Genomic DNA, 27517 nt, shown 5'->3' with positions numbered 1-27517 from the left:
TCATTGTTGCTTGCTTCCTCTTTAGTTCTTCTAGGTCGTTGTTAAATGTTTCTTGCATTTTCTCTTTTCTATTTCCAAGATTTTGGATCATCCTTACTACCATTATTCTGAATTCTTTTTCAGGTAGACTGCCTATTTCCTCTTCATTTGTTAGGTCTGGTGGGTTTTTACCTTGCTCCTTCATCTGCTGTGTATTTTTCTGTCTTTTCATTTTGCTTATCTTACTGTGTTTGGGGTCTCCTTTTTGCAGGCTGCATGTTCGTAGTTCCCGTTGTTTTTGGTGTCTGTCCCCAGTGGCTAAGGTTGGTTCAGTGGGTTGTGTAGGCTTCCTGGTGGAGGGGACTAGTGCCTGTGTTCTGGTGGATGAGGCTGGATCTTGTCTTTCTGGTGGGCAGGTCCACGTCTGGTGGTGTGTTTGGGGGTGTCTGTAGCCTTATTATGATTTTAGGCAGCCTCTCTGCTAATGGATGGGGCTGTGTTCCTGTGTTGCTAGTTGTTTGGCATAGGGTGTCCAGCACTGTAGCTTGCTGGTCATTGAGTGAAGCTGGGTCTTGGTGTTGAAATGGATATCTCTAGGCGATTTTCGCCATTTGATATTACGTGGAGCTGGGAGGTCTCTTGTGGACCAGTGTCCTGAAGTTGGTTCTCCCACCTCAGAGGCACAGCCCTGATGCCTGCCTGGAGCACCAAGAGCCTTTAATCCACACGGCTCAGAATAAAAGGGAGAAAAAATAGAAAGAAAGAAAGAGGATAAAATAAAATAAAGTTATTAAAATAAAAAATAATTATTAAGAAGAAAAAATTTTTAAAGTAAAAAAACAAAACAAAACAAAACAAAAATGGGACGGTCAGAACCCTAGGACAAATGGTGAAAGCAAAGCTATACAGACAAAATCTCACACAGAAGCATACACATACACACTCACAAAAAGAGAAAAAGGGGAAAAAAATAATATATCTTGCTCCCAAAGTCCACCTCCTCAATTTGGGATGATTTGTTGTCTATTTAGGTATTCCACAGATGCAGGGTACATCAAGTTGATTGTGGATCTTTTATCCGCTGCTTCTGAGGCTGCTGGGAGAGATTTCTCTTTCTCTTGTTTGGTCGCACAGCTCCTGGGGTTTAGCTTTGGATTTGGCCCCGCCTCTGCGTGTAGGTCGCCTGAGGGCGTCTGCTCTTCGCTCAGACAGGATGGGGTTAAAGGAGCCGCTGACTCGGGGGCTCTGGCTCACTCAGGCTGGGGTGGGGGTGGGGAGGGGCACGGAGTGCAGGGCGAGCCTGTGGCGGCAGAGGTATAGTAGTGTGTTTATGTTAATCCCGATCTCCTAATTTATCAGTTCCCCCCACATTTCCCCTTTTGTACCATAAGTTTGATTTCAAGATCTGTTAGTCTGTTTCTGTTTTGTGAATAAGCTCACTTGTATTTTTTATTAGATTCCACATATAAGTGATATCATATATTTTATTGATATATGATAAAATATATGATATCAGTATAGAATTCACAGGTTTGAAGACATATAGTCTACAAACTTCTAAAGAATAGATACCTAGATATGCCTCAGGCCTTAGTAATCCATTAATGTGATTCAGTGTCACATACTTAATGCTTACAGGGCCAAAAGGTCTTTCTTCTTTCTCTAATTCTAGTCTTCGGCTGAGATAATGCAAGGAACCGGGTAGTGACAGAGATCAATCCTCTGAAAATAGGGCTAAGCCAATTACCTTCCTAGTGGATCCTAAAGTTCCCAGAGAACAAATCTGGGGTTGAGCACTTCGGTTGTAAGTTACACACTGGAATGTTCACCATTGAGGTACCTTACGGTTCTTGAAAGGAAGACTAAAGACTTCCAGGAGTCAAGGGGAATTCTGAATGAAGACGGAGGAGAGCAAGTTGGCAATCATTTGAAGGTATTTCTGCTTCTGGAGCTGAATGACTTTAGAGCAGATACAGAGTGAGAGCCAATCAGCATGTAGTGTGATTTTTTTCCACCGTGGTTAACAAAGGGATTCTGTGTCCAAGGCAGGCTTACACTGGACCTGGCTGGAGTGCTTTATCCGGATTTGATGCGTCAGAGATGAGCCACTCTTTGCAAACTCATGACCAAGCAAAATGCAACGATCCTTTCTATTCGTGGAGCATGTCGTTGGTACAAACCATGCATGAATGCCTTGTGGTCACTCGGCTTTCCAGGCTGGAGAACTAGGGTCCAAGTCCAGTACAGCATTTACGGTTAAAAGGATAAACCTCCACAGGCCAACAAAGACACTGGCAGATTCATAGGCCATTCAGTACATTCATGAAACAACAGCAATAAAAATCATTAACAGGGCTTCCCTGGTGGTGCAGTGGTTGAGAGTCCGCCTGCCAATGCAGGGGACACGGGTTCGTGCCCTGGTCTGGGAAGATACCACATGCCACGGAGCGGCTGGGCCCGTGAGCCATGGTTGCTGAGCCTGCGCGTCCAGAGCCTGTGCTCCGCAGCGGGAGAGGCCGCGGCAGTGAGAGGCCCGCATACCACACACACACACAAAAAAAATCATTAACAATAATTCGCGCGCCCAGAGCCTGTGCTCCGCAGCGGGAGAGGCCGCGGCAGTGAGAGGCCCGCATACCACACACACACACAAAAAAAATCATTAACAATAATTCCTGTAGTGTAGAAAAACAGCCCAGCCTTCACTTTGGTCAGCATCTCCAGTGGCTGACACTGTTGAAAGAGGCTTGACAGTCTGAGGTTATGTTGGAGCTCTTAAGACAACCCCCAAATAAGGTGAATGAAAAGAAACAGTCCTGACGTGTCTCCTATTTTTGTTGTTCTTTTGTGGGCACTGGTCACTCAATATGCGAGCTTGTCATCGTAGCATAAGATAGCATATTTCCCTCACTATTAATGGTGAAATAAATAGAATTGTGCAAATTGTCATAAGAATGAAAAAGTAGAAAACCCACATCCATCCTGGGTTGTCCTGGATCAAAGACACTAAATACTGGCTCACCGCAGCTCCAGTGCTTCTGGTTCCATCAGCTATGCTGTGATGATCGCCAAAGCCTCACTGCTCCCTTGGATCAGCTCTTGATGACCCAGGTCCTCAGAAATAGCAGAGCTAATCATATTAGAAGGTCCACCAATAAAAAATCCTGCGACAGCCATCAGAAGTGCATTGATAGACATATTGTTTGGAGAATGAGTACATCCAACGAGGGACCCGACTGCCAGAAGCAGACTGAGAGCTAACACCGGGGCTCTCTTCTGTAGCACATCAGAGATGAAGCCTTGCAGAGTTCCACCTTCAAGCACAAAGAGTGCAACCCAATCGGACAGCTTGTTGGCTTTGCATAAGATAGCATATTTCCCTCACTATTAATGGTGAAATAAATAGAATTGTGCAAATTGTCATAAGAATGAAAAAGTAGAAAACCCACATCCATCCTGGGTTGTCCTGGATCAAAGACACTAAATACTGGCTCACCGCAGCTCCAGTGCTTCTGGTTCCATCAGCTATGCTGTGATGATCGCCAAAGCCTCACTGCTCCCTTGGATCAGCTCTTGATGACCCAGGTCCTCAGAAATAGCAGAGCTAATCATATTAGAAGGTCCACCAATAAAAAATCCTGCGACAGCCATCAGAAGTGCATTGATAGACATATTGTTTGGAGAATGAGTACATCCAACGAGGGACCCGACTGCCAGAAGCAGACTGAGAGCTAACACCCGGGCTCTCTTCTGTAGCACATCAGAGATGAAGCCTTGCAGAGTTCCACCTATAATTCCTCCAACATTGTATCAAATGGACAGCTTGTTGGCTTCAGCCTCCTTACATCCGAAGTTATTACTCAGATAAAAGGGCAACCAGAAGAAGAAGGAAGAGTAATTCACTAACTTCAAGCAGGCACAGGCCAGTGAATATGCTATAACTCCGGGAAGGCAACAAGCTTGGTAAAAGCTTATCGCCTTGACTTGGGTAACAGTCTTGCCTTCTTGGACTGAATAATTAGGATCAGCTTCATTTTCAGCACCATTAATTAATGGCCTGTGCAAATCTTCTTCAAACTCTTCTGCCTCAATACCTGGGAGACCAATTTCTTTGGGTGACACCAGGAGTCTAAAGAAGATGATGATCCCACCAGCAAACTGCACAGCCGCTGTCACCACAAAGGCATACTCATAACCATACTGCAGAACAGAAGAAGCTAGACACGGTCCCAAAATATTGCCCACTGAGGCACAGGCGCTCCAGAGACCAAAAACAACTCCTCGTCCAGCTTTCCCAAACCATTTGCCCATAACAGTAACCACACAGGTCCAACCAGTGGACTGCAGCAGGCCATTCACAATCCACAGGCTTCAGTACAGCCCCTTGTTGTAGAAATGCAGCCATTCTATGAGAGTACCAGAGACAAACACCACTAATACAGAGGAGCGCATGCCAAAAGACAGAACCCATCGCAAATTAAGCTGATCCCCGACGATACCGCTGATGAAAAGGCCCACAGCGTAGGAGAGGAAAGTGGTGTCGAGTGTTCCGAGGAAAAGAGTGGCTTCCTCTGCACTGGGAAACAAAAGGTTGTTGCTCCAGATCTCTACAGGCAGTTCAGTTGACTTGTTAAAAGCACTTGGGGTCCACTGCTTAGAGATACCGACTTTGACATTGCTAAGTGTTTTTCTTGATGCATGGAGCAACGAGTAACTGAAGAAGGTGAGCAGGAACATGAGCACATGATGATGGCTGAACCGGGAGAGCAAAGTTCCTCTTTGAAAAATATTTGGCCAGGCCATGTTCCTCCTGACCTTCCTTCTCACCTTGACCTTAAAGTCTGGATAATGAATGGTTTACATCGTTTCTTCTTTCCGAGTCCTGCAGTAGTCGTCGTGCTCCAGCCGGCTGCTCCGCTCACTCCACTGCGCCTGCAACCCCGCCACTCACATTTGTTTGTTTTTGGTTTTATTTTCATTACTCTAGGAGGTAGATCTAAAAAGATACTGCTGTGATTTATGTCAAAGCGTGTTCCGACTGATTTCCTCTAAGAGTTTTATAGTATCTGGCCTTACATTTAGGTCTTTGATCCATTTTGAGTTTATTTTTGTGTGTGGTGTTAGGGAGTGTTCTAATTTCATTCTTTTACATGTAGCTTTCTAGTTTTCCCAGCGCCACTTATTGAAGAGACTGTCTTTTCTCCATTATAAATTCTTGCCTCCTTTATCAAAGATAAGGTGACCATAGGTGTGTGGATTTATCTTTGGACTTCCTATCATTGTACATTGATCTATATTTCTGTTTTTTTGTGCCAGTACCTTATTGTGTTGATTACTGTAGGTTTGTAGTATAGTCTGAAGTTAGTTAGCTGATTCCTCCAGCTCCGTTTTTCTTTCTCAAGATTGCTTTGGCTATTCAGGGTCTTTTGTGTTTCCATTCGAACTGTAAAATTTTTAGTTCTAGTTCTGTGAACAATACCATTGGTAATTTGATACGGATTGCATTGCCTCTGTAGATTGCTTAGTCATTTTCACAATAATGATTCTTCCAATCCAAGAACATGGTATATCTCTCCATCTGTTTGTGTTGTCTTTGATTTCTTTCATCAGCATCTTACAGTTTTCTGAATACAACTCTTTTGCCTCCTTAGGTAGGTTTATTACTAGGTATTTTATTCTTCTTGAGGCAGTGGTATACAATATTTGTTTTTCTCTTTCTGACTTCAGATGCAATGGTAAATGGGATTGTTTCCTTAATTTCTCTTTCTGATCTTTGATTGTTAGTATATAGGAATGCAGGAGATTTCTGTGTATTAATTTTGTATCCTGCAATTTACCAAATTCATTGATGAGCTCTAGTAGTGTTCTGGTAGCATCTTTAGGATTTTCTATTTATAATATCATGTCATCTGCAGACACTGACAGTTTTACTTCTTCTTTCCCACTGTGGATTCCTTTTCTTTCTTTTTCTTCTCTGATTGCTGTGGCTAGGACTTCCAAAACTATGTTGAATAAAAGTGACAAGAGTGGACATCCTTGTCTTGTTGCTGATCTTAGAGGAAATGCTTTGTTTTTCACCATTGAGAATGATGTTAGCTGTGAATTTGTTGTATATGGCCTTTATTATGTTGAGGTAGGTTCCCTCTGTGCCCACTTTCTGGAGAGCTTTTATCATAAATGGATGTTGAATTTTGTCAAAAGCTTTTTCTGCATCTATTGAGATGATCATATGGTTTTTATTCTTCAGTTTGTTAATGTGGTGTATCACATTGTTTGATTTGTGTATATTGAAAAATCCTTCCACCCCTGGGATAAATCCCACTTGACCATGGTGTATGATCCTTTTACTGTATTGTTGGATTTGGTTTGCTAGTATTTTGTTGAGGATTTTTGCATCTATGTTCATCAGTGATATTGGCCTGTAATTTTCTTTGTTTGTGGTATCTTTGTCTGGTTTTGGTATCAGGGTGATGGTGGCCTCAAAGAGTGAGCTTGGGAGTGTTCTGTCCTCTGCAATTTTTTTGGAAGAGTTTGAGAAGGATGGGTGTTAGCTCTTCTCTAAATGTTTGATAGAATTCGCCTGTGAAGCCATCTGGTCCTGGACTTTTGTTTGTTGGTAGATTTGTAATCACAGTTTCCATTTCATTACTTGTGATTGATCTGTTCATATTTTCTCTTTCTTCCTGGCTCAGTCTTGGAAGGATGTATGTTTCTAAGAATTTGTCCATGTCTTCTAGGCTGTCTGTTTTATTGGTATATAGTTGCTTGTAGTAGTCTCTAATGATCCTTTGTATTTCTGTGGTGTCAGTTGTAACTTCTCCTTTTTCGTTTCTAATTTTGTTGATTTGAGCCCCCTCCTTTGTTTTCCTTGATGAGTCTGGCTAAAGGTTTATCAATTTTGTTTATCTTTTCAAAGAATGAGCTTTTAGTTTCGTTGATCTTTTCTATTTTTTTCTGTGTCTCTATTTCATTTATTTCTGCTCTGTTCTTTTTTATTTCTTCTACTAACTTTGGGTTTTGTTTGTTCTTCTTTCTCTAGTTGCTTTAGGTGTAAGTTTAGGTTGTTTATTTGAGATTTTTCTTGTTTCCTGAGGTAAGACTTTATTGCTATAAACTTCCCTCTTAGAACTGCTTTTGCCAGGTCCCATAAGTTTTGGATAGTCGTGTGTTCATTGTCATTTGTCCCTAGGTATTTTTAAAAATTTATTTATTCTATTTATTTTATTTTTGTCTGTGTTGGGTGTTGTTGCATGCGGGCTTTCTCTAGTTGTGGCAAGCAGGGGCTGCTCTTTGTTGTGGTGCATGGGATTCTCATCGTGGTGACTTCTCTTGTTGCGGAGCATGGGCTCTAGGCACACGGGCTTCAGTAGTTGTGGCATGTGAGCTCAGTAATTGTGGCTCACGGGCTCTAGAGCGCAGGCTCAGTAGTTGTGGCACACGAGCTTAGTTGTTCTGCAGCATGTGGTATCTTCCTGGACCAGGGCTCAAACCCATGTCCTCTTCGTTGGTAGGTGGATTCTTAACCACTACGCCACCAGAGGAGCCCTCTCTAGGTATTTTTTAATTTCCTCTTTGATTTCTTCAGTGGTCCATTGGTTTTTTAGTAACATACTGTTTAGCCTCCACGTGTTTGTGCTTTTTACAGTTTTTTTTCTTGTAATTTATTTTTAATTTCACAGCATTGTGGTCGGAAAAGATGCCTGACATGATTTCAATTTTCTTAAATTTACCAAGCCTTGATTTGTGACCCAAGATGTGATCTATCCTGGAGAATGTTCCATGTGCACTTGAGAAGAAAGTGTATTCTGCTTTTGGATGGAATGTTCTATAAATATCAGTTAAGTCCATTGGTGTAATGTGTCATTTAAGGCCTATGTTTCTGTATTGATTTTCTGTATGGATGATCTGTCCATTGTTGTAAGTGGGTTGTTAAAATCCCCCGCTATTGTTGTGTTACTGTTGATTTCCCCTTTTATGGCTGTTAGCATTTGCCTTATATATTGAGGTGCTCCTGTGTTGGTTGCATATATATTTACAATTGTTATAACTTCTTCTTAGATTGATCCTGTCACCATTATATAGTGTCCTTCCTTGTCTCTTGTAACACCTTTATTTTAATATTTTAAAGTCTATTTTGTCTGATAAGAGTATTGCTACTCCGTCTTTCTTGTGATTTCCATTAACATGGAATACCTTTTTCCATCCCCTCACTTTCAGTCTGTATGTGTCTCTAGATGTGAAGTGGGTGGCTTGAGACAGCATATATACGTGGCTTGTTTTTGTATCCATTCAGCCAGTCTGTGTATTTTGGTTGAAGCATTTAATCCATTTACATTTAAAGTAATTATTGATAGGTATGTTGCTATTGCCATTTTCTTAATTATTTTGGATTTGTTTTTGTAGGTCTTTTTTCTTCTGTTCCTCTTTTTGTTCTCTTCTCTTGTGATCTGATGACGGTCTTTAGTGTTATGTTTGGGTGGGTTTTTCTTTTTTTGTGTATGTATCTATTGTAGTTTTTTGGTTTGCAGGTCCTGTGAGGTTTTGATATAGTAGTCTATATATATACAAGGTTGTTTTAAGTTGCTGGTCTCTTAATTTCAAATGCATTTCCCATTTCCTGCATTTGTACTCTCCTCTTATCATGGTTGTTGGTTTTGATATCATATTTGTGTTTGGATGATTTCCTGTTTTTACTGTATGGCTGCCTTTACTGGTGAGCTTTCACATTTGTGATTTTCTTGTTTCTAGTTGTGGCCTCTTTTTTTATTTTCCTGCCTACAGAAGTTCCTTTAGCATTTGTTCTAAAGCTGGTTTGGTGGTGCTGAATTCTCTTAGCTTTTGCTTGTCTATAAAGCTTTTGATTTCTCTCTCGAATCTGAATGAGAGCCTTGCTGGGTAGAGTTTTCTTGGTTGTCAGTTTTTCCCTTTCATCACTTTAAATATATCATGCCACTCCCTTCTGGCCTGCAGAGTTTCTGCTGAAAAATAAGCTGTTAACTTTATGGGGATTCCCTTGTATGTTATTTGTTGCTTTTCTCATGTTGCTTTTAATATTTTTCTTTGTGTTTAATTTTTGTCAGTTTCATTAATATGTGTCCTGGCGTGTTCCTCCTTGGGTTTATCCTGTATGGGACTCTCTGCACTTCCTGGACCTGAGTGTTTCCTTTCTCACGTTAGGCAAGTTTTTGGCTATAATCTCTTCAGATATTTTCTCAGGCCCATTCTCTTTCTCTTCTCCTTTTGGGACCCCTATAATGCAAATGCTGGTGCATTTAATGTTGTCCCAAAAGTCTCAAAGGTTAGGTTTTACATTGTAATCCCTAAAGCAATGACTATAGAACAGCTAAGAGATCCAGCAAAAATCCAATAGATAAATTAAAATGGAATGCTGAAAATATTAAAATTATCTAAAGAAGGCAGGAGGAATAAAGGATAAATGGAAAACAATGAAATGGTAGACCTAAATCCAATTGTATTATTAATTACATTAAATATAAATCATCTAGATACACCAATTAAAAGAGATTGTTTGGATTAAAAAATTGTAACTCATGGGTCAAAGAGGAAGTCTCAAGGAAAATTAGCAAGTATTTTGAACTGAATGAAAAATGAAATGCATCATATCAAAGTTTATGGGATGCAGTTAAAGCAGTGCTTAGAAGGATATTTAAGTCATTAAAAGCTTATATTAGGGGCTTCCCTGGTGGCGCAGTGGTTGAGAGTCCGCCTGCCGATGCAGGGGACACGGGTTCATGCCCGGGTCCGGGGAGATCCCACATGCCGCAGAATGGCTGGATCCGTGAGCCATGGCCGCTGAGCCTGCGCGTCCGGAGCCTGTGCTCCGCAACGGGAGAGACCACAACAGTGAGAGGCCCTCATAACGCCAAAAAAAAAAAAAAAAAAAAGCTTATATTAGAAAAGAAGAAAGGTTTAAAGTTAATAATGTAAGATTCCACCTTAAGAAACTAGAAAAATGAGAAAATTAAACCCAAAGCAAGTGGAAAGAACAAAACAATAAAGATAAAAGCAGAAATTGATAAAATTAAAAACAATAGATAAAACCAATCATGTGAAAGGGTGTTTTTTTTTAACATCAATAAAATTCATAAACCTCTACTTAAGAGTGACCAAGAAAAAGAGAAGAGGCAAATTACCAGTATCAGGAATGGAAGTGGACATATCATTATAGACCCTATATTCAAAGGATAAGTAAATTCTGTGAACAGCTCTTAACATGAATTTGACTTGGATGAAATGGACCAATTTCTTCAAAGACAAATCCTAACAAGAGTTACAAAGAGGACTTCCCTGGTGGTGCAGTGGTTGGGGGTCCGCCTGCCGATGGAGGGGACATGGGTTCGTGCCCTGGTCCAGGCAGATCCCACATACCGCGGAGTGGCTGGGCCTCCACGACCGGACCCTGTGCTCTGCAACGGGAGAGGCCACAGCAGTGAGAGGCTCGCATACTGAAAAAAAAAAAAAAAAAAAAAAAAAAAAGAGTTACAAAGAAATAGATAAGTTGACTAGTCCTATATCTATTAAAGAGATTGAATAGGTAGTTGAAAACCTTCCAACAAATGAAACTCCAGGCCTACATGGTTTTACTGTTGATTGTGACCAATGACTTAAGAAAGAAATAATAATAATCCCACTCACTCCACGACCGGACCCTGTGCTCTGCAACGGGAGAGGCCACAGCAGTGAGAGGCTCGCATACTGAAAAAAAAAAAAAAAAAAAAAAAAAAAGAGTTACAAAGAAATAGATAAGTTGACTAGTCCTATATCTATTAAAGAGATTGAATAGGTAGTTGAAAACCTTCCAACAAATGAAACTCCAGGCCTACATGGTTTTACTGTTGATTGTGACCAATGACTTAAGAAAGAAATAATAATAATCCCACTCAATCTTTACCAGAAAATGGGAGGGGAGAGAATATTTCCCACTTCATCTTATGAGGTCAGCATTAGCCTGATGCAAAACTAGACAAAATATTACAAGGAAAGGAAACTATATACCACTACCCCTCATGGAAATAGGTACTGGAATCCTCTATTAAATATTAACAAATCAAGCCCTGGAATGCAAGGACATTTCAGTATTTGAAAATCAATTCATGTATTTCATTTTATTAACAGACTAAAAACATTAATTCATGATAAAACTACTCCATAAACTAGGTATGAGAAGAGAACTTCCTTAAATGGTCTTAGTGCATTTGGATTACTTTAACAGAATACCATAGACTGGATGGCTTATAAACAACAGAAATTTGCTGTGTCTTCACATGGTGGAAGGAGTGAGGGCTCTTCCTTGGTCTCTTTTATAAGGCCCTAATCGCATTCATGAGGGCTTATGATGTGATAACCTCCTCAAGGCCCCACTTCCAAATACCATCATATTGGGGATTAGGTTTCAATATTGGGGAGACACAAACATTCAGTTAGACACAAACATTCAGTAGCAGGCATCTACAGATGTCTACAGCAGGGTTTCTCAACCTTAGTACTATTGACATTTTAGACGAGATAATTCCTCTAAAACTCAACATTTTTAAGATGTCAGTTCTGTCTGTATTGATCGTTAGATTCAATGCACTTTCATAATCTTGGCAGGTTTTTTGTAGATAACAAGCAGATTCTATAAATGGCTAAACAAAGTAAGTAGAAAAGGCAAAACAATTTCACAAGGGAAGAACAAATTTGGACACTCAAGCTCTCTGATTTCAAGACTGTCAGGATACAATGATTAAAAGAGTGTGTTATTGGTGAAAGCTTTTACATATAGATCAGTGGAATGGAACAGAGTCCAGAAATAGAGGCACACAAATATGCTTGATTGGTTTTGGTTAAGATGAAAAGGCAATTCACTGGTGAATTGATAATCTTTTTCAACAGATGGTGCTGGAACAATGGGATTACTGTATGCAAAAAATGAACTGTGAGTCATACCTCACACCACATACAAGAATTAATTCAAAATGGATCATAGACTAAATGTAAAAGTATAAAAACCTTAAGAATATACAACATCTTTGTTACATTCAATTAGGCAAACAGATTTTAGATAAAACAATAGAAGCATAATCCATAAAAGCAAAAAATAACAAAGTGTTGACCTCATCAAAATTAATAACTTTTGTCCTCCAGAAGACATTGTTAAGAGAGTAAGACAAGACATAGGCTGGGAGAAAATAGTTGCGAATCACACATTTGACAAAGGGCTTGTGTCCAGGATATCCCAAGAACTATAAACACATAATATTATGAAAAGAACTAACCCAGTTTAAAAATGGGCAAAAGGGGACTTCCCTGGTGGTTAAGACACCGAGCTCCCAATGCAGGGGGCTGGGGTTCAATCCCTGGTCAGGGAACTAGATCCCACATGCTGCAACTAAGAGTTAGCATGCCGCAACTAGGATCCTGCATGCAGCAATGAAGATCCCGTGTGCTGCAACTAAGACCCAGCACAGCCAAATAAATAAATATTTAAAAAATAAAAATAAAAATGGGCAAAAGATTTGAACAGATACTTCACCAATGAAAATACACAAATGGCAAGGAAACACATGAAAAGGTGCTCAATAACATTAGGCACTTGGGAAATGCAATGAGAACCACAATCAGGCCATACTGCACACCTATACCAAGTTCTAGCAGGGATGTGGAGAAATTGGAACTCTCATGTGTTACTGGTGGGAATGCAGAATAGTTTCCCAGAAATCTCAGTCCTTTACTCAGGAGAAATGGAAACTTATCTTTACACAAAGACCTGTTCATAGCAGCCTTATTCATAATCACTAAAAACTGGAAACAGCCCATATGTCCTTTATGTGATGACTAGATAAACCAACTGTTATATATCCACACAATGGACAAACTGAGCGATAAAAGGAAAAAACTTCTTTCTACACACAGCAACCTGCGTGAATATCAAATGTATTATGCTAAGTGAGAGAAGTGAAACTCTTAAGGTTAGATACTGTATGCTTCCATGTATAGGACCTTCTAGAAAAAGCTGAACTCTTGTGTCAGAGAAGAGGTTCAGTGGTTATCAGGGCTTAGAGTTTGGGGGTGTTGATTATATAGTGTCATCATGAAGGAGTTTTTTTGGGTGGTGGAACTGTTATGTATCTTACGGACATGGTCACATGACTGCTTGCATTTAAAAAAAAATCATAGAACTGTATACCAACAGTAAATTTACTGTAGGTTAAAATATATATTTATAACTCCCTCAAATTTTATCACTTTCCATTAAAACATTTTAAAATGGCGAGGATCCCACTCTTTCATTGTAATACTTAAAATACTCCTTGATCCCGAGTTACTTTAGGAAGTTGAGTAGTTTTTCATAAAGCACAGTAGAAGGAAACCCCAAGGAAAATTCCTTTACCATCAGCCCTTCACATGTTTCTTGGCTAAATGTAACTCACTTTTCCTCTGCTTTGGAAATGAGTGATAGTGTGAGTTCCCTGTACTTTTTCTGGAGCAGATCCTTTAAATTTGACATTGTACGAATGCCTTCCTCTTTTTTCCCTTTTCCCCTAATCTTTTCCACACATACACACCCTATTCTCTTTATCCCATTCATTCTCTTATTTAACAGTCCATGTAGGCCCTGTGCTAGGGGATGGGATACGAAGATTAATCAGGCATGCTTTCACATGAAACTCAGTTTTGGAGGGCAAAGGGAGGATGCATTAACAAATAATGATGTATAATAGTGTCGTTGAGTCATAGTAGAAGTATTAATGAGCGTGATGTAGCACAAAAGGATGAATAATCCTTTCTGCTTGGATGGGTCAGGGAAGGCTCCACACAAGAAAGGGGCATAAAAGTGCCTCAAATAAAAATTAAAATTTCATTTTTTATGGGAGATTGAAAAAAATAAAAAATAAAAATAAATTAAAAAAAAGAACGACATAATGGCATTTGCAGGAACATGGATGCAGCTAGAGATTATCATACTAAATGAAGTAAGTCAGAAAGAGAAAGACAAATACCATATGATATCACTTATATGTGGAATTTAAAATATGACACAAATGAACTTATCTATGAATCAGAAACAGACTCACAGACATAGAGAACAGACTTGTGGTTGCCAAGGGGGAGAGCATTGGGGAGGGGGTGGAGTGGGAGTTTGGGGTTAGCAGATGTAAGCTATTATATAGAGAATGGATAAACAACAAGGTCCTACTGTGTAGCACAGGGAACTGTATTCAATATCCTATGATAAACCATAATAGAAAAGAATATTAAAAAAAAGAATGTATGTATGACTGAATCACTTTGCTGTACAGCAGAAATTAAAACATTGTAAATCAACTATATACTTCAATTTTAAAAAAGAGGCTCGTTAATCATTCTTTTAAAAAATTTGTTAAACTTATTTTCAAGGAAAATGTTATATTTATGTCTATTTGCTATCTCTGGACGCTAGGAAAATGTTATATTTATGTCTATTCACCATCTCTGGATGCTACTTTGGTAAATGCTGTGAAATAAAGTCTGCTTCCTGTAAAAAAAAAAAGAAAAAAAGAATAAATCTTGCCCACACATACTGAATTCTTTGTTGATTAAATTACTCTAATCTCCCTTAAAAATGTTAAGCATAAGATATATGTAAATACCAAGAAAGATATCACTTTTCTGGAAGAAAGAACATTTGAAATATTCCAGTCCACCAAAAAACTAGTCAAGATAAGAAACTCAGAAATGGACAAGTCGTGGTATAAAATAGCTCAACAATCATTTACACATAAGAGTTAACAGTCATTAAAATGTTTATAAAATATAGCAAATGTGTAAAAAAAAATTTCATTTTTAAAAATGTCATCTGTGACTTTGATTATAGTAGTGTATTGTAGACCAGACAGTTTAAGAAAAATATGAAATTTAGAGGTAAAGTGGTCAGAAACAATCTTGAAAAAAAAAAAGAAACAATCTTGTAAACTTCAGCTAGGTGGTGTGGAGATGGGATACAGTAGTGAATTTTGTAAAGGTTATATGGAAAATAACTGATTAAAATGAAAAATCTTCTGAGTATCATAGAGGACTAAAGCCTATCAATTAGCAATACACTACTAATTGAAGAAAAAATGACCAAATATAATGAGATACTATTGAATATATCAAATTTCCTATGAATTAATCTGCTAGTTATACTTACTAACATTGGGCTTGCTGACTCACATTCAGTTTAGATTTTTGTCTTGATTCTAAACATTGTTTCCCCATTATACTTATGTACAGAGAATCCTTTTTTTGTTTTTAAATTGGTGTGCTTTAGCCTCATGGGTCTTTTCCTTTTTCTTGACTATACCAGACACATTGCTGTCATAGAGCATCATTGCACTTCTCCTAGATATCCAAATGGTTAACTCCCCATCTGTTTCAAAACTGCTCATTGAAGCCTGAACCCTTCCAGCATATTTTATTTTTTTAACATCTTTACTGTAGTATAATTGCTTTAGCAGCATATTTTAAATTATAACTCACCTTTCCTCCTTTCACCCCAAGCACTCGTGACCTCTTTTCCCTGTCCTACTTTTTTTTAAAAATTAATTAATTTATTTGTTTTTATTTTTGCCTGTGTTGGGTCTTTGTTGCTGCGCATGGGCTTTCTCTAGTTGCGGTGAGCAGGGGCTACTCTTCATCGCGGGCTGCGGGCTTCTCTTTGTCGTGGCTTCTCTTGTTGCAGAGCACGGGCTCTGGAGCGCAGGCTCAGCAGCTGTGGTGTATGGGCCCAGCTGCTCTGCAGCATGTGGGATCCTCCCAGGCCAGGGCTTGAACCCATGTCCCCTGCAATGGCAGGCAGATTCTTAACTGCTACGTCACCAGGGAAGCCCCTGTCCTACTTTTTTTTTTAAGTCTTAGCTTCTAACATATTATGAGATTTACTCATTATGATTATTGTTGATTATATTCCTTTACCTCTGCTAAAATGTAAGCTTCGTTAGGGAAAAGATCTTTGTCTCTTTTGTTCATTGATGTATTCCACATTTCTATAACAGTGCCTGGGATATGGTAGGCACATAGTGAATATTTGCTGGAAAACAGAACTCTGAGAAATTCCTACTTCTTGATCCCCAGAGTACTAAACTCTGGGTTGGTTCTTTTGGGGTTTTTTATTTTTGTTTTTTTCTCTGATAGTATCTGGATTCAGACTCTTAAAATAAGATAGAACGTCTGTGACTTGACATTTTAGAATTTCTCCAATCCAGTTGAACTGTTATGATACCTAAGCATTGTTCAGGAACACTGGCTTGAACCTCAAAGCTCTTCCTGACTTAAATGATAAACAGTTACCTCCCCATGAGGCCACCTTTTGAAGTGTAGTAATAACACTTTTAGAAACAATGGGTAAAGATAAACCTATCCATTTGGCTTTTGAATTTTCTTTGTTCATTTTTGAAGGTTTTCCAACTTTTGATTCTTGGTTTGCACACAAAATGAGACTTGAATTGTTTCTGTTGTAACATAACACAACTCACCCAATAAAACCCACCTACTCAGGCCAAAAAACATGATACAATAGATAAGAAAGTGGCTCTGAAGGTTACCAAAGTTTGGCTTTTAGACAGTGGATAAGGCCACTTTGTACTTGGAATGTACTTCCATTATATAATTGGAAGTGTAGGAAACCTTCAGCAGATTTTGTATCTCAGGAAATTATAATATTCAAAAAATTCTTGAAACATCCAGGGTTATATGTAGCATGGTAAATTTGGTTCAGTGTCTTAAATTGTATAGGAAATAAAATTAACCTATATATAATATAGTAAATTTAAGGTTCGGTAGTAAATAAACAACTATGTAGATTCTAAAAACAGAGAGCTTTAGTCTCTAAAGCAAGTATGGTTAAACAAAAAAAGATAACTGGAAAAATTTAAGTGTCACTCACATTTCCATATTCCTCATGTAGCTTTTTTGATTAAAATCATATTCCTAAACTTTTATTTACTGCTAAGCTTATAGCCCTTATCATTTCTTGTTTTTCTGATGCCTTTTGAAAAACCTCTTTCTTCATTTTAAGATTTTATCCCATGCTGGCCACGTAGACTGCTTGACTTTGTTTGCTTTCTTGTTACTGTTCTACTATGTTTTTTAAAAAAGAAGGATAAAAAGAAAATTATAAAGCTCTAGCACGATTCCTTAATTTAACCCCTTTCTGTATATATATACTTTTTGTCTTCTTGGACTGCCAGTCATTTTTTGCCTTCCCTCTTACCCCTACTCCATGTAAAAATAACCAGAGGTTCAAATATAAAGCCATAGGAAGTATTAATAAAAACTTCCAGAAATACCAGATATAATTGCAGCTGTCAACTTTTTGTATATCTGTCATGTAAATTATCTGTGTATGTACATATGAATGTATATACATAGGCAATATGTGTATTTTCTTTGTTGTGACCTGTATTTTGCCCTTAGTATTGGCCATACTATATTTTTCCATTTCATTTTGTTTTATTAGTATTTTAAGACTTGAAATTAAATTCACATAACATAAAGTTCACCATTTTAACCATTTTAAAGTGTACAATTCCTTGGATTTTAGTATATTCAGTGTTGTGAAACTATCACTACTGTCAGTTCCAGAACATTTTCATTACATGAAAAAGAAACTCTAGGGACTTCCCTTGTGGTCCAGAGGTTAAGAAACCGCCTTACCATTCAGGGGACGTGAGTTCGATCCCTGGTCGGGGAACTAAGATCCCATATGCTGCTGGGCGACTAAGCCTGTGCTCCGCACCTCCTGAGCCCTCGCACTCTGGAGCCCGCGCGCGGCTACCAGAGAAACCCGCACACGGCAATGAAGAACCTGCACGCTGCAACGAAGACCCAGTGCATCCAAGTATAAAAAAAAAAAAGGGAAAAGAAAAGAAAGCCCAGTTCTGATTAAATCCCTCTATTTCAAATTCTTAGAATAAAATTAAATTTCTTTAAAAAAAATCTATATCCACTAAGCAGTCACTTCCTCTGCTCTCCTCCCCACCATTTCCTGGAAACCACTAATACACTTTTGGTCCTTATGACATTTCATGTAAATGAAATCATAAAATATGTGGCTTTTATGTTTGGCTTCTTTCATTTAGCATGTTTTCAAGGTTCGTCCATGTTGTACAGGTACCAGTACTTCATTCCTTTTTATGGCTAATATTTCGTTATATAGACACACCACATTTTGTGTATCCATTAATAATTTAAATTAATTTATTATTAATATTAATTATTTATTTTTGGCTTCATTGGGTCTTCATTGCTGCGTGCGGGCTTTCCCTAGTTGCGGTGAGCGGGGGCTACTCTTCCTTGCGGTGCGTGGGCTTCTCATTGCAGTGGCTTCTCTTGTTGCGGAGCACGGGCTCTAGGCACGCGGGCTGAGCACGGGCTTAGTTGCTCCACGGCTTGTGGGATCTTCCCAGACCAGGGATCAAACCTGTGTCCCCTGCATTGGCAGGCGGATTCTTAACCACTGAGCCACCAGGGATGTCCCTCCATTAATCATTTAATGGACAATTTATATTGTTTCCATTTTTCTCTTATAGCTAGTACTGTTGTAACATGTACAAGTTTTTGAGCATCTGTTTGCTATTCCCTTGTGTATATTTCCATTTCATTTTTAAACAAATATATAATATTCCATTGTTTGAATGAACCATAATTAATATCCTTTTTACTTACCAAAGTTTTTTACCAAATTTCCCTTTCATAAACATACTGTCATATATCACTGAAAATTTTTTTACAGTTTTCTAATTTCTTTAAAATTATTTTATATTAATGATAATAGCTAATGAATTCTTAGAATTGTAATTACTGAAATTAAAGGGTATGCACATTATGATATATGTGCTATGTTATGTTTAATATATGTTGCTATATTGTCTATCAGAAAGGTTGTACCAACAATAATGTATGTGGTTATTTTTCTCATATCCTCATTATATTATTATATTAATATTTTTAAGTTTTAATTTGGTAGGGGGCAAATATCCTTTTTTGTCTTCTATTAATATGAAATATATAAAACATTTTGTTATTTTATTTTATTTATTTATTTTTTTTTTTGCGGTACGTGGGCCTCTCACGGTTGTGGCCTCTCCCGTTGCGGAGCACAGGCTCCAGACGCGCAGGCTCAGCGGCCATGGCTCACGGGCCCAGCCGCTCCGCGGCATGTGGGATCTTCCCAGACCGGGGCACGAACCTGTGTCTCTTGCATCGGCAGGCGGACTCTCAACCACTGCGCCAGCAGGGAAGCCCAGAACTAGTTTTTATATAACCCATTTTGGTCAGTGACCTTTTTCTCTCTTGATATTAGTCTTCTTACATGATTATTATTGGTAGTTTATTATTTTACTCTTATTTTTCATTTGAGAGTTTATTTCTGTTTTGAAACATCTGAAATATTTTTCTTATCTTAGTTTCATAATACTTTATATGGGTTTGAATGTCTAAAATTCTAAAACAGACTATTCCCACATACTTGGTTATTTGCTTCTCTTTGGAGCTATGTGATTGTCATAGTACTCTTAATAACTGTGTTTGTTGTAGGCATTTTTGGGTGAAGAGCAAGAAAATTATCTCAAATATCTGTATTTATTAGGAGGTATAGACTAAACAGTTTTTGTATTTTGTAACCAAACCATAATTTTCAAGGAGTCATTTTAACCTCCAAATTTAAATATTATCTTATTTATAGAAGGAGAGATTTATTAATGGTTTTAAACTTTGTTATCCCTGGAGAATTTTTCAAGTTTATTTTACATGAACTTCACTTTCAAAACCCCTTCAACTTAAAGAATTCCAATTTAGATTTGGCTTCTGAGAGGGAGTACTACATAGAAAGAAAGTATTATGAAAAGATTAATTAAATAATAGCTACTATTGATAAAATTGCCTAGGATATTTTTAGTGGTTTTTTTTAATATATGAGAGAGTTAAAAAAATTTATGATTCTACCAGGTAATCCAAATTCTTGGATTTAGCAGGAATGGATGGTCTCTGATGGTAGTTCATGTTTGTTTATCTGTGTTTGTAGCCCTTTGAGTTTCTGCCAGAATAATGGGACATTTCCAGTTTGACCTTATGATTTTTGCAAATTAGCATAGAGCAACTTACAGTACTTGTAATAATCAAATCATAGTTTGTTTATTTTCAGTAATGGAAAGTTGTTTTCTTGAGAAAATTTTTTGTTACATAATTTCAGTTTTGATCACGTTTAATGCTCAAATATTGCTCATTTAAAGGAAGTAAATATTTCTCATTTTATAGAACATGGAAAAGATTGCACAATTTAATGACCTTTAATTCATCTTTGGAGAGCATCATAATTTCAGTTCCTACACCCTTCTGATTTTCTAATCTCAATGAGTTGTTGATGCGTATAACCTAATATTTTTATTCTTCGTACATTCCTTTTCTTTCAAGTCACTATGACTTTTCAAATGTAAAATGTTTGCATGATTTTGGTGCTCAGTTTTTAAAAATTGTTGAATCAAATAGCCAAATACTTCTTCTAATGTACCTAGCATCTGCCTGTAAATGGCATTTTAAAGTAAACTTTTAAGAAGTTTAAGATAAGTCATATATAATATTAAATTTTAATTTCAGAAGCTATTAAAAATGGAAAATGGCGACATAGAAAAGAAGATAATATTGTTTCATTGTTAGCTTAATTACAGTGCATTATTGCAGTTGTAAATATTGCTTCACTGAATGATTTTTCCTTTACATATAAATACATGGTTGAAGATTCAAAATGTCAAACAATAAGAACTTGCACATTATTATTATCAATGACAGAAGAGAGTATATGCCATCTGGTATTGCCAGTTTAAAAAGAAAACTTGTGAAAATTCTGACTTACTATCTGATCATTTATAATCAGTTTTGTTATTTGCCTTATAAATAGCAATCAGTTTACAAATCAGTCCATCTAGGGATCTTTTCAGGAATCCATCTTGGATCACATAAAAATAAAGTCATCTACCTGTAACCTTATTAGCAGAGTATATACAGAGAGAAAGAAAATTAGACTAAATGCAGCAAAGGCAAAAGGCTTACCTTCTACGTAGTTGTCAAATTTTATCAATCATGGTAATGTAGCTCAGTCGTCAAAGAAATCAAAATAATTAGAAAGCTGAAGTTGTAACAAGGGCTAACATGAATAAATGGAAGAATAAATATATTTATGGATTAGAACTATATTCAGTCTTATCACCAAGGCTGATTCATGTGTTTAAAGCCGTGGTCAGTAATCTTTTCTGTATGATGGCCATTTTCCACCTTAATATAAAGATTATAAAGTTGATTTACTTTCATTTACTTGTTTTTGAAAAGTATATACTTTTTGAGTCAGAAAGCACGGTATCTTCAGTATGATTAAGCATTCTTTTATTGCATATCTATTTCTTTTTAAAAAAAAATATTTATTTATTTATTTATTTAGGCTGTGCTGGGTCTTAGTTGCGGTGTGTGGGATCTTTGCATGCAGGATCTTTAGTTGTGGCATGTGGACTTCTTAGTTGTTGCCTGCAGACTTCTTAGTTGTGGCATGCATGTGGGATCTAGTTCCCCAACCAGGGATTGAACCCAGGCCCCTTGCATTGAGAGCATGGAGTCTTACCCACTGGACCACCAGGGAAGTCCCTGCATATCTGTTTCTGAGTAGATTCTTCTGTTGGTTGAAATTTCAGAAACTAACACCTAATATCACAATATATTATATGATTATAATGGTACATTTGAATGAATTTTGTTCTTGAACAAAACACTTTCAGTTTACTTGGTCTTGTCTCAACTGTCTTAACATTATATATTTTAAATATGTAAATAAATTTTATGTATTTTTATATTAATATACCTATATTTTATATGTGATATTATATGTATTTTATGTTATAAATATATTTTAAAAAATATTAAATATTGTATACCTTAAAACAAAAGTTTTCATTTCAACTGCAAATGAGAACGATTTCTACTAACAAGCACTCCTTGAGCCACTTTGAAATAATGTAAGCTTTGTCATTCATTTATATATATATTTTGGGGAGCAACTAAGCTAAGGCTTTAAATTTTATATGAAAAATATTTACCTCATTCACAGTGCATGTTTACTGCCCCATTATTTTTCCTATTTCTGAGGCTGTAGTGAGAACTATATCCAACCAGAAAAGCCAGCTGACTGATTCTCTCCATCTGTCAGATCAGGTCTGTAGCCAAAGGAGTAGATCAGTATGAGGCTACAGGGAACAGGGGTGTGCTGGGTCTAGGCAGGCTCTCTCTGGGCCTCTCCTTTCCCATCTACAAAATGAGAGTGGTGTTGAAATTTGACTGCAGATAATTTGGAATCTTGTGGATTGTCATTTGGTCTGGATGCTTCTGGTTGCTTATAAGTGACCTAGAGTGAGATATTAAATTATGATTAAAGCAATTAATGCCTACAAATAAATGAAAATGTTTTAATTGTTAAAATTTTCACATGGTGTTCCATAGCCAGGATCAAAATAACGTGCATAACCAGGGCATAAAGGCTAACATACTAACAGCTTAAAAAAACCCCTAAACTATAAATTGAGCTTCATAATAGATTCAGTAGTTGTTTCCCATTTTGTACCAAGGATTGATTAAGCCATGACATGAATCTGGACATGATACATTTTACTTGATACATTTTTTGAAGTAAAATTACTTTAAATAGGTTTTCCTGGAAATTGTTTTTACTTTGATAACTTTTTGATTGCGTAAATGACTACAAATAAGATACATAACTTTACTTTCAAGGCAGAGCTAGTAAATATGGTTTAAACATTAAGAATTGGTATTCTTAATATTTTCAATGAAAAACATTCTGTTCTGATTTACATTTAATGCAGAGAGATTTTCATTTTGTTTGTTGTAGTTGTAGAAAGAGCATTATGTATTAACATGGGCTTCAACTAGGGTATCTTTTGGTTATAGATCCTTTTGGATATGTGTTTACAAATTTAATATTCATTTACAGTGATACAAATGGACATAGGAGGATAGAGGTGAATAGTAGAGACATAGAAGTGACGAATAGCACAACTATATATATCTCCTTCCTTTCATTTTTTTATACACTACTCACTGTGTTTGGTTGGTTGGTTTTTGTTTAGTTTCATAAAAGGTCTAAGTATTTGGAAAGGTGTGGAACCATGTCCTATTGGAGATTTCAGTGTTTGCTATGAAACAAAAAGATATCATCTGCTGGGAATATGACTTCAGAAATTTGGCTTTGGAGTTTTCCTGTATAGGAATTGCCAAACAACATAGGCAAGAATTTATAGTACTTTTCCAGATGGTGATTGTTAAACAATAATTGGAAGCTGTAGGAAAAACAGTATTTTGCATGAAGTAGGCATTTAGTCAACATTGGTTAAACTGAAGAATATTTTACTAGATATTTAAGTGCTATTCTCATAATTCTGAAAAAAAAAACCATATAAACTTTAACTCTTAGACCAAAAAAAGAAAGGACTGCTCTTCAAAATGAATTTTATAACTTTTAGAAAAGTTAACAGTAAAAAAAGTATATTTTAAAGTTGAAACCTTTCTAAGCCATATAGTTCAATAAGTGAGTAATTTTTCTAACCAATCGTATAAATTCTGAGGTGCAAAGCTAGCAAATTCAGTCAGGCTTCTTTATGTTTGGGTAAGAATAATGGAGGTGGAAGTAGACAGGGAAAAATAGCTTCTCATTTATTTCTGTGACTTAAAGACATCCTAGCCTCTCCAAAAGAATAGGCTACAAGGGACCAGCTTGATTTCTGTGCTGACTAGAGCATGAGCTCAATTCATCTTAATTGAGTTCATTTTATTTATTAGGTAAAAGTGGTGTTTACTGCATCAAGATTATGTGTAGCCATCTTATTAGGGCCGTTCAGTTTGCTATTGTAAACTTGATGTCAGGTTTCTTAAATATCTGTGTGTTGTTGTTGTTGTTTATTTTTTTTAAAGAGATTTCCCAAAGTTGCCGATGGCTGGCTCATCTCCAAATACCTCTTCAAGGTACTCTATGCTGGTGATGCCTCCCGCCACTGAGCTGCACGGGAGCATGGAATTGACTTACTGGGGAGGGCTGTATCAGTTAAGTGATCTTTCTTAGTACATTGCATGGGTTTTGCAAAGCTTTCTATTTTTGTTTTTGTTAATCCAGAGGGCAGAACTATGCCTTATGCTAATTTTTAAATTAAAAGCTTTTTGTGAATCCACACAATATAATAGTCCATTTGCTCTCTTTCTTCTCCTACATAACCCCTCTATATTTCTATTAAGTTTCATGGTTTGAAGCACAATTTTATTAATCATGCATCTCTGTGTTATTTATATTTTATTATAACGATAATATAAGACTTATTGGTTATTTTCTAAGTTTTGTAAGTGTCGTGTAGTAATATTTGTATTATGTGCAAACTGGGTCTCAGGGAAGCTGTGTGAATTTCCAGAGTTACTCAGTAAAACATACATGGGCGCTGTCAATAGTAACTGCTTCACTGTTCTTGAACCACTAGTGGGAATATATTCCTTAGTTTCCTTTCTTCCAGGTAGAATATATGCCTTTATTCACTTATTCAAAACTTTTTTATTGAGTTCCTGTTGTATGCAAAGCACTGCTAGGCCTCTGTGCTAATGACCTAGCCTTTTATTATATTTTTCACTTAGAAAAGAAATACATAGTTATTATTTTTAAAGATTACTTATAATAAGAAAGGTAGAAAGTAGAAAACAAATGTCTTCTCATTTCCTCAATCCTGATCCCCACAATCACTTTAAACAGTTTAATGTCCCCTATGTATAACCTTAATCACTACTGAAACACATTATGCTTGATTTCTTCAGGGCTACATTTATGCATGGCTCTCTGTGTGGACATCAGCCCTCGGTACTCTAGTTCAGTCTACTGGTATTCTAAGCTTTATGTTAAAAAATGTTGGTGGAAGGAAAAAACAAAACCTTTGTACTCTGCTTGGAAAGATGGTAAAATTACTGGGATAAAAAAGCCTATTAAGTAAAATTCAGTTTTCAGATTTTTGGTGAACGTGGTTATCTTAATTTTTTTTTGTTTTGGAAGATTAAGAATTCACTAATTTTTATGGTGTAGATACATACTTTAGATGATTGTTTGTGATAAATTCCTTACCAGTGAACAAGACATTAATTGTCAGTACCAAAGGGTAGTAATTACATTTTATAGATTAGTGATTGTGATTCATAGTTGCTAAATGATTTACTTGGGCATCTTGTAAGTAACATACAGAGCTAGCAGTATAAGTACAGTTGAGTATCTAATCTAGACTTAGACTTCTTCAGGTCAGCTGAAAGTGTAATCAAAGGGGTTTTTTTTGTGTTTAAATTTGTTCTTTTTTTTAAAACATTAACGTGAGACTTTATCTAGAAAATTAATCAAGGTCGTAATTTTACTTTCAAAGCTGGGTGGTCTAATAAATATAAGCTTCAACTAATAGTAGTACTTTTTTAAAAGGAAAAGATTCTGACCTTTTGTTGAAATGGGAATTTTCTCTATTCAGTAAAAAGATAGTAGAAAATATTAAACTAATTTTCATAAATTAGTGGTAAGAAATTTAGGATTGCTGCTATAAAATTTACAGTGAAAAGTTAAATACTGAAATATTAATATATTGGTAACAATAAATCCATAAGTAACCAGTTTCCTTTAAGTATCTGATACTTTTGCAATATCAGAGTAGCTTATTAAAATTAAAATGGGACTGTCTTTTATTGCTTGTCTAGATGAATAGCAGCTCCAAGGTAATAGTCTTTGTTGTTATCATCTAGGTGATATACTGTAGCACTAACAAAACTTCAGCTTGTGAGACCAGTCTTACATTGCCTCTTTACATAGCGAAGTACTAATACAAAGGGTGGAGAAAGGAAGTCACTTAACAGATTCATTTATATCTTATATTATCAAAAGATGATGTGTCATTAGCCACTACTAAACAGAGAACCACTTTGGAAAGTTTAGTTCTTGTTTTTAGAAGGTCTCATCTTGCCATAAAATAAGATAAAAGCAAAACACGAGTATATTGCATGCTGTGACTATATTATTTAAGTTAGATACCTTAAATAATATTAAGGTAGGTATCTAAAGTTATACTAAGTTAGGTGTCTAAGTTAAATAATATAGAAGAGTAATTTTAGAATAACATTGGATCTTAGAGATCACAGGCCATTTAAAGTTGCTGAAAATGAGGCAGTTTAGTGGGAAAGACATCACATAGCTGGTTAGTAGCAGATCTCCTTTTAGTCTAGCAAACTTTCACCATTTATTTCTGTGCCTAAAATGACTTAGAGTTGGATTGATGGGTTGGGAATAAGTTTTGAAAAGCTTGTTTAACTTTGGCTTTGGTAAAAAGTCAACTACTAAACGCATATAAAACTGAAAGCACTTTATACACTTCACTTGTCAGCAACGTTAAAAAGAGAATTGTTAGTGACAGCATAATTCTTCTCCTGAATAAAATTTCTTCAAAATGTAGGCTAGTCAGTTTCTTGCTATGTGATTTGCTTTTGTGGTTCTTTTTAAAGGAAATGAGAATATCTTTGGAGTGATTATTTATTACCTCAATAATTATTTTTAAAGGCATGAGCAGCCTGTAGCTTTGTCTTTTAATTTTCCTGTTGAACATTGGTTACAGACTAATAGCCCAAGTATATCTTTTGCTAGCAGTTAATCTGTGTTTAAGTAAAAGTGATGTTCAAGTAATAATATCTCAAATAACCAATTGGACACTTCTATTATTTTTAATTAACTTCAGCCTTTTTCATAGATGCAGAAATTATTTAATTTTTTAAATAAAACCCCAGGATATATGGACAATTTACATGAGAGTTCATTTGGAGGTTCTAACACGGGACTCCACCTTCTCTTAACCCACATCCTTCTGAATGTGAAAAATTCAGGGTCTTGATTTAAAAACTTCTTTTTGGAAATGATGCACATGAAAGAGAAAGGAAGGCAGAATCAAACCAAGTCATCCTCTCATCTAGTTTGTTGAGTAGGTAGCAGTGTTGTGAAGAAACTACTGGTATATTTAAGGCCCTGCAAGTCATGGCAACATGTCATTTTGTTAATTGTTTAGTTTCTCAGTTTGTTAGCTAGGAAATCTTGTCATTATCTCTTGGGTGAAAGTCTTGTAGGCAGCATATCCTACACATAGCAGGAATCCTAAGGATTTAGCGCCCATTCCTTCTCGGTTTAACCTAAGCCTAGATTTTTAGTTTCTCTATATCTTTGTTTCCTCTCCTCCAAAAGGGGGCTTTGTTATATTCTTTTGGTTTTCAACAGCTCTACTTTGAAACTTCTCATAAATTAATTTCCTCAGCCATGTCAAACTCATGAGAAGATTTAAAATAAAGTCACCAGAGAAATCTTGTGATTCTCCTTACGAGGTCCCTGGCAGTGTATGGTACTCCATTTCTTGAGGGAAGTGTGGTAGCTATTCCTCATTTTTTTTTTTTTTGCGGTACGCGGGCCTCTCACTGT

The 27517-nt window shown here is 36.6% G+C and overlaps 1 protein-coding gene and 1 pseudogene across 2 annotated transcripts in view; one reads left to right on the top strand and one right to left on the bottom strand.

The window, feature by feature from the left end:
• Positions 1–27517, top strand: part of RUNDC3B (RUN domain containing 3B) — a 160811-nt gene that overhangs the window by 45022 nt on the left and 88272 nt on the right. For both annotated transcript variants that reach the window (XM_055085053.1, XM_024129865.3), the window contains exon 3: positions 23968–24018. In XM_055085053.1, coding sequence (XP_054941028.1) covers positions 23968–24018 — 51 coding nt within the window. The remainder of the gene's footprint in view (positions 1–23967; positions 24019–27517) is intronic.
• LOC102976121 (sugar phosphate exchanger 3-like) lies at positions 2691–4782 on the bottom strand (annotated as a pseudogene).

Source organism: Physeter macrocephalus, chromosome 5, assembly GCF_002837175.3.
Source record: "Physeter macrocephalus isolate SW-GA chromosome 5, ASM283717v5, whole genome shotgun sequence".
Classification (NCBI taxonomy): domain Eukaryota; kingdom Metazoa; phylum Chordata; class Mammalia; order Artiodactyla; family Physeteridae; genus Physeter; species Physeter macrocephalus.
This window is presented reverse-complemented; position numbering and strand designations above follow the sequence as displayed.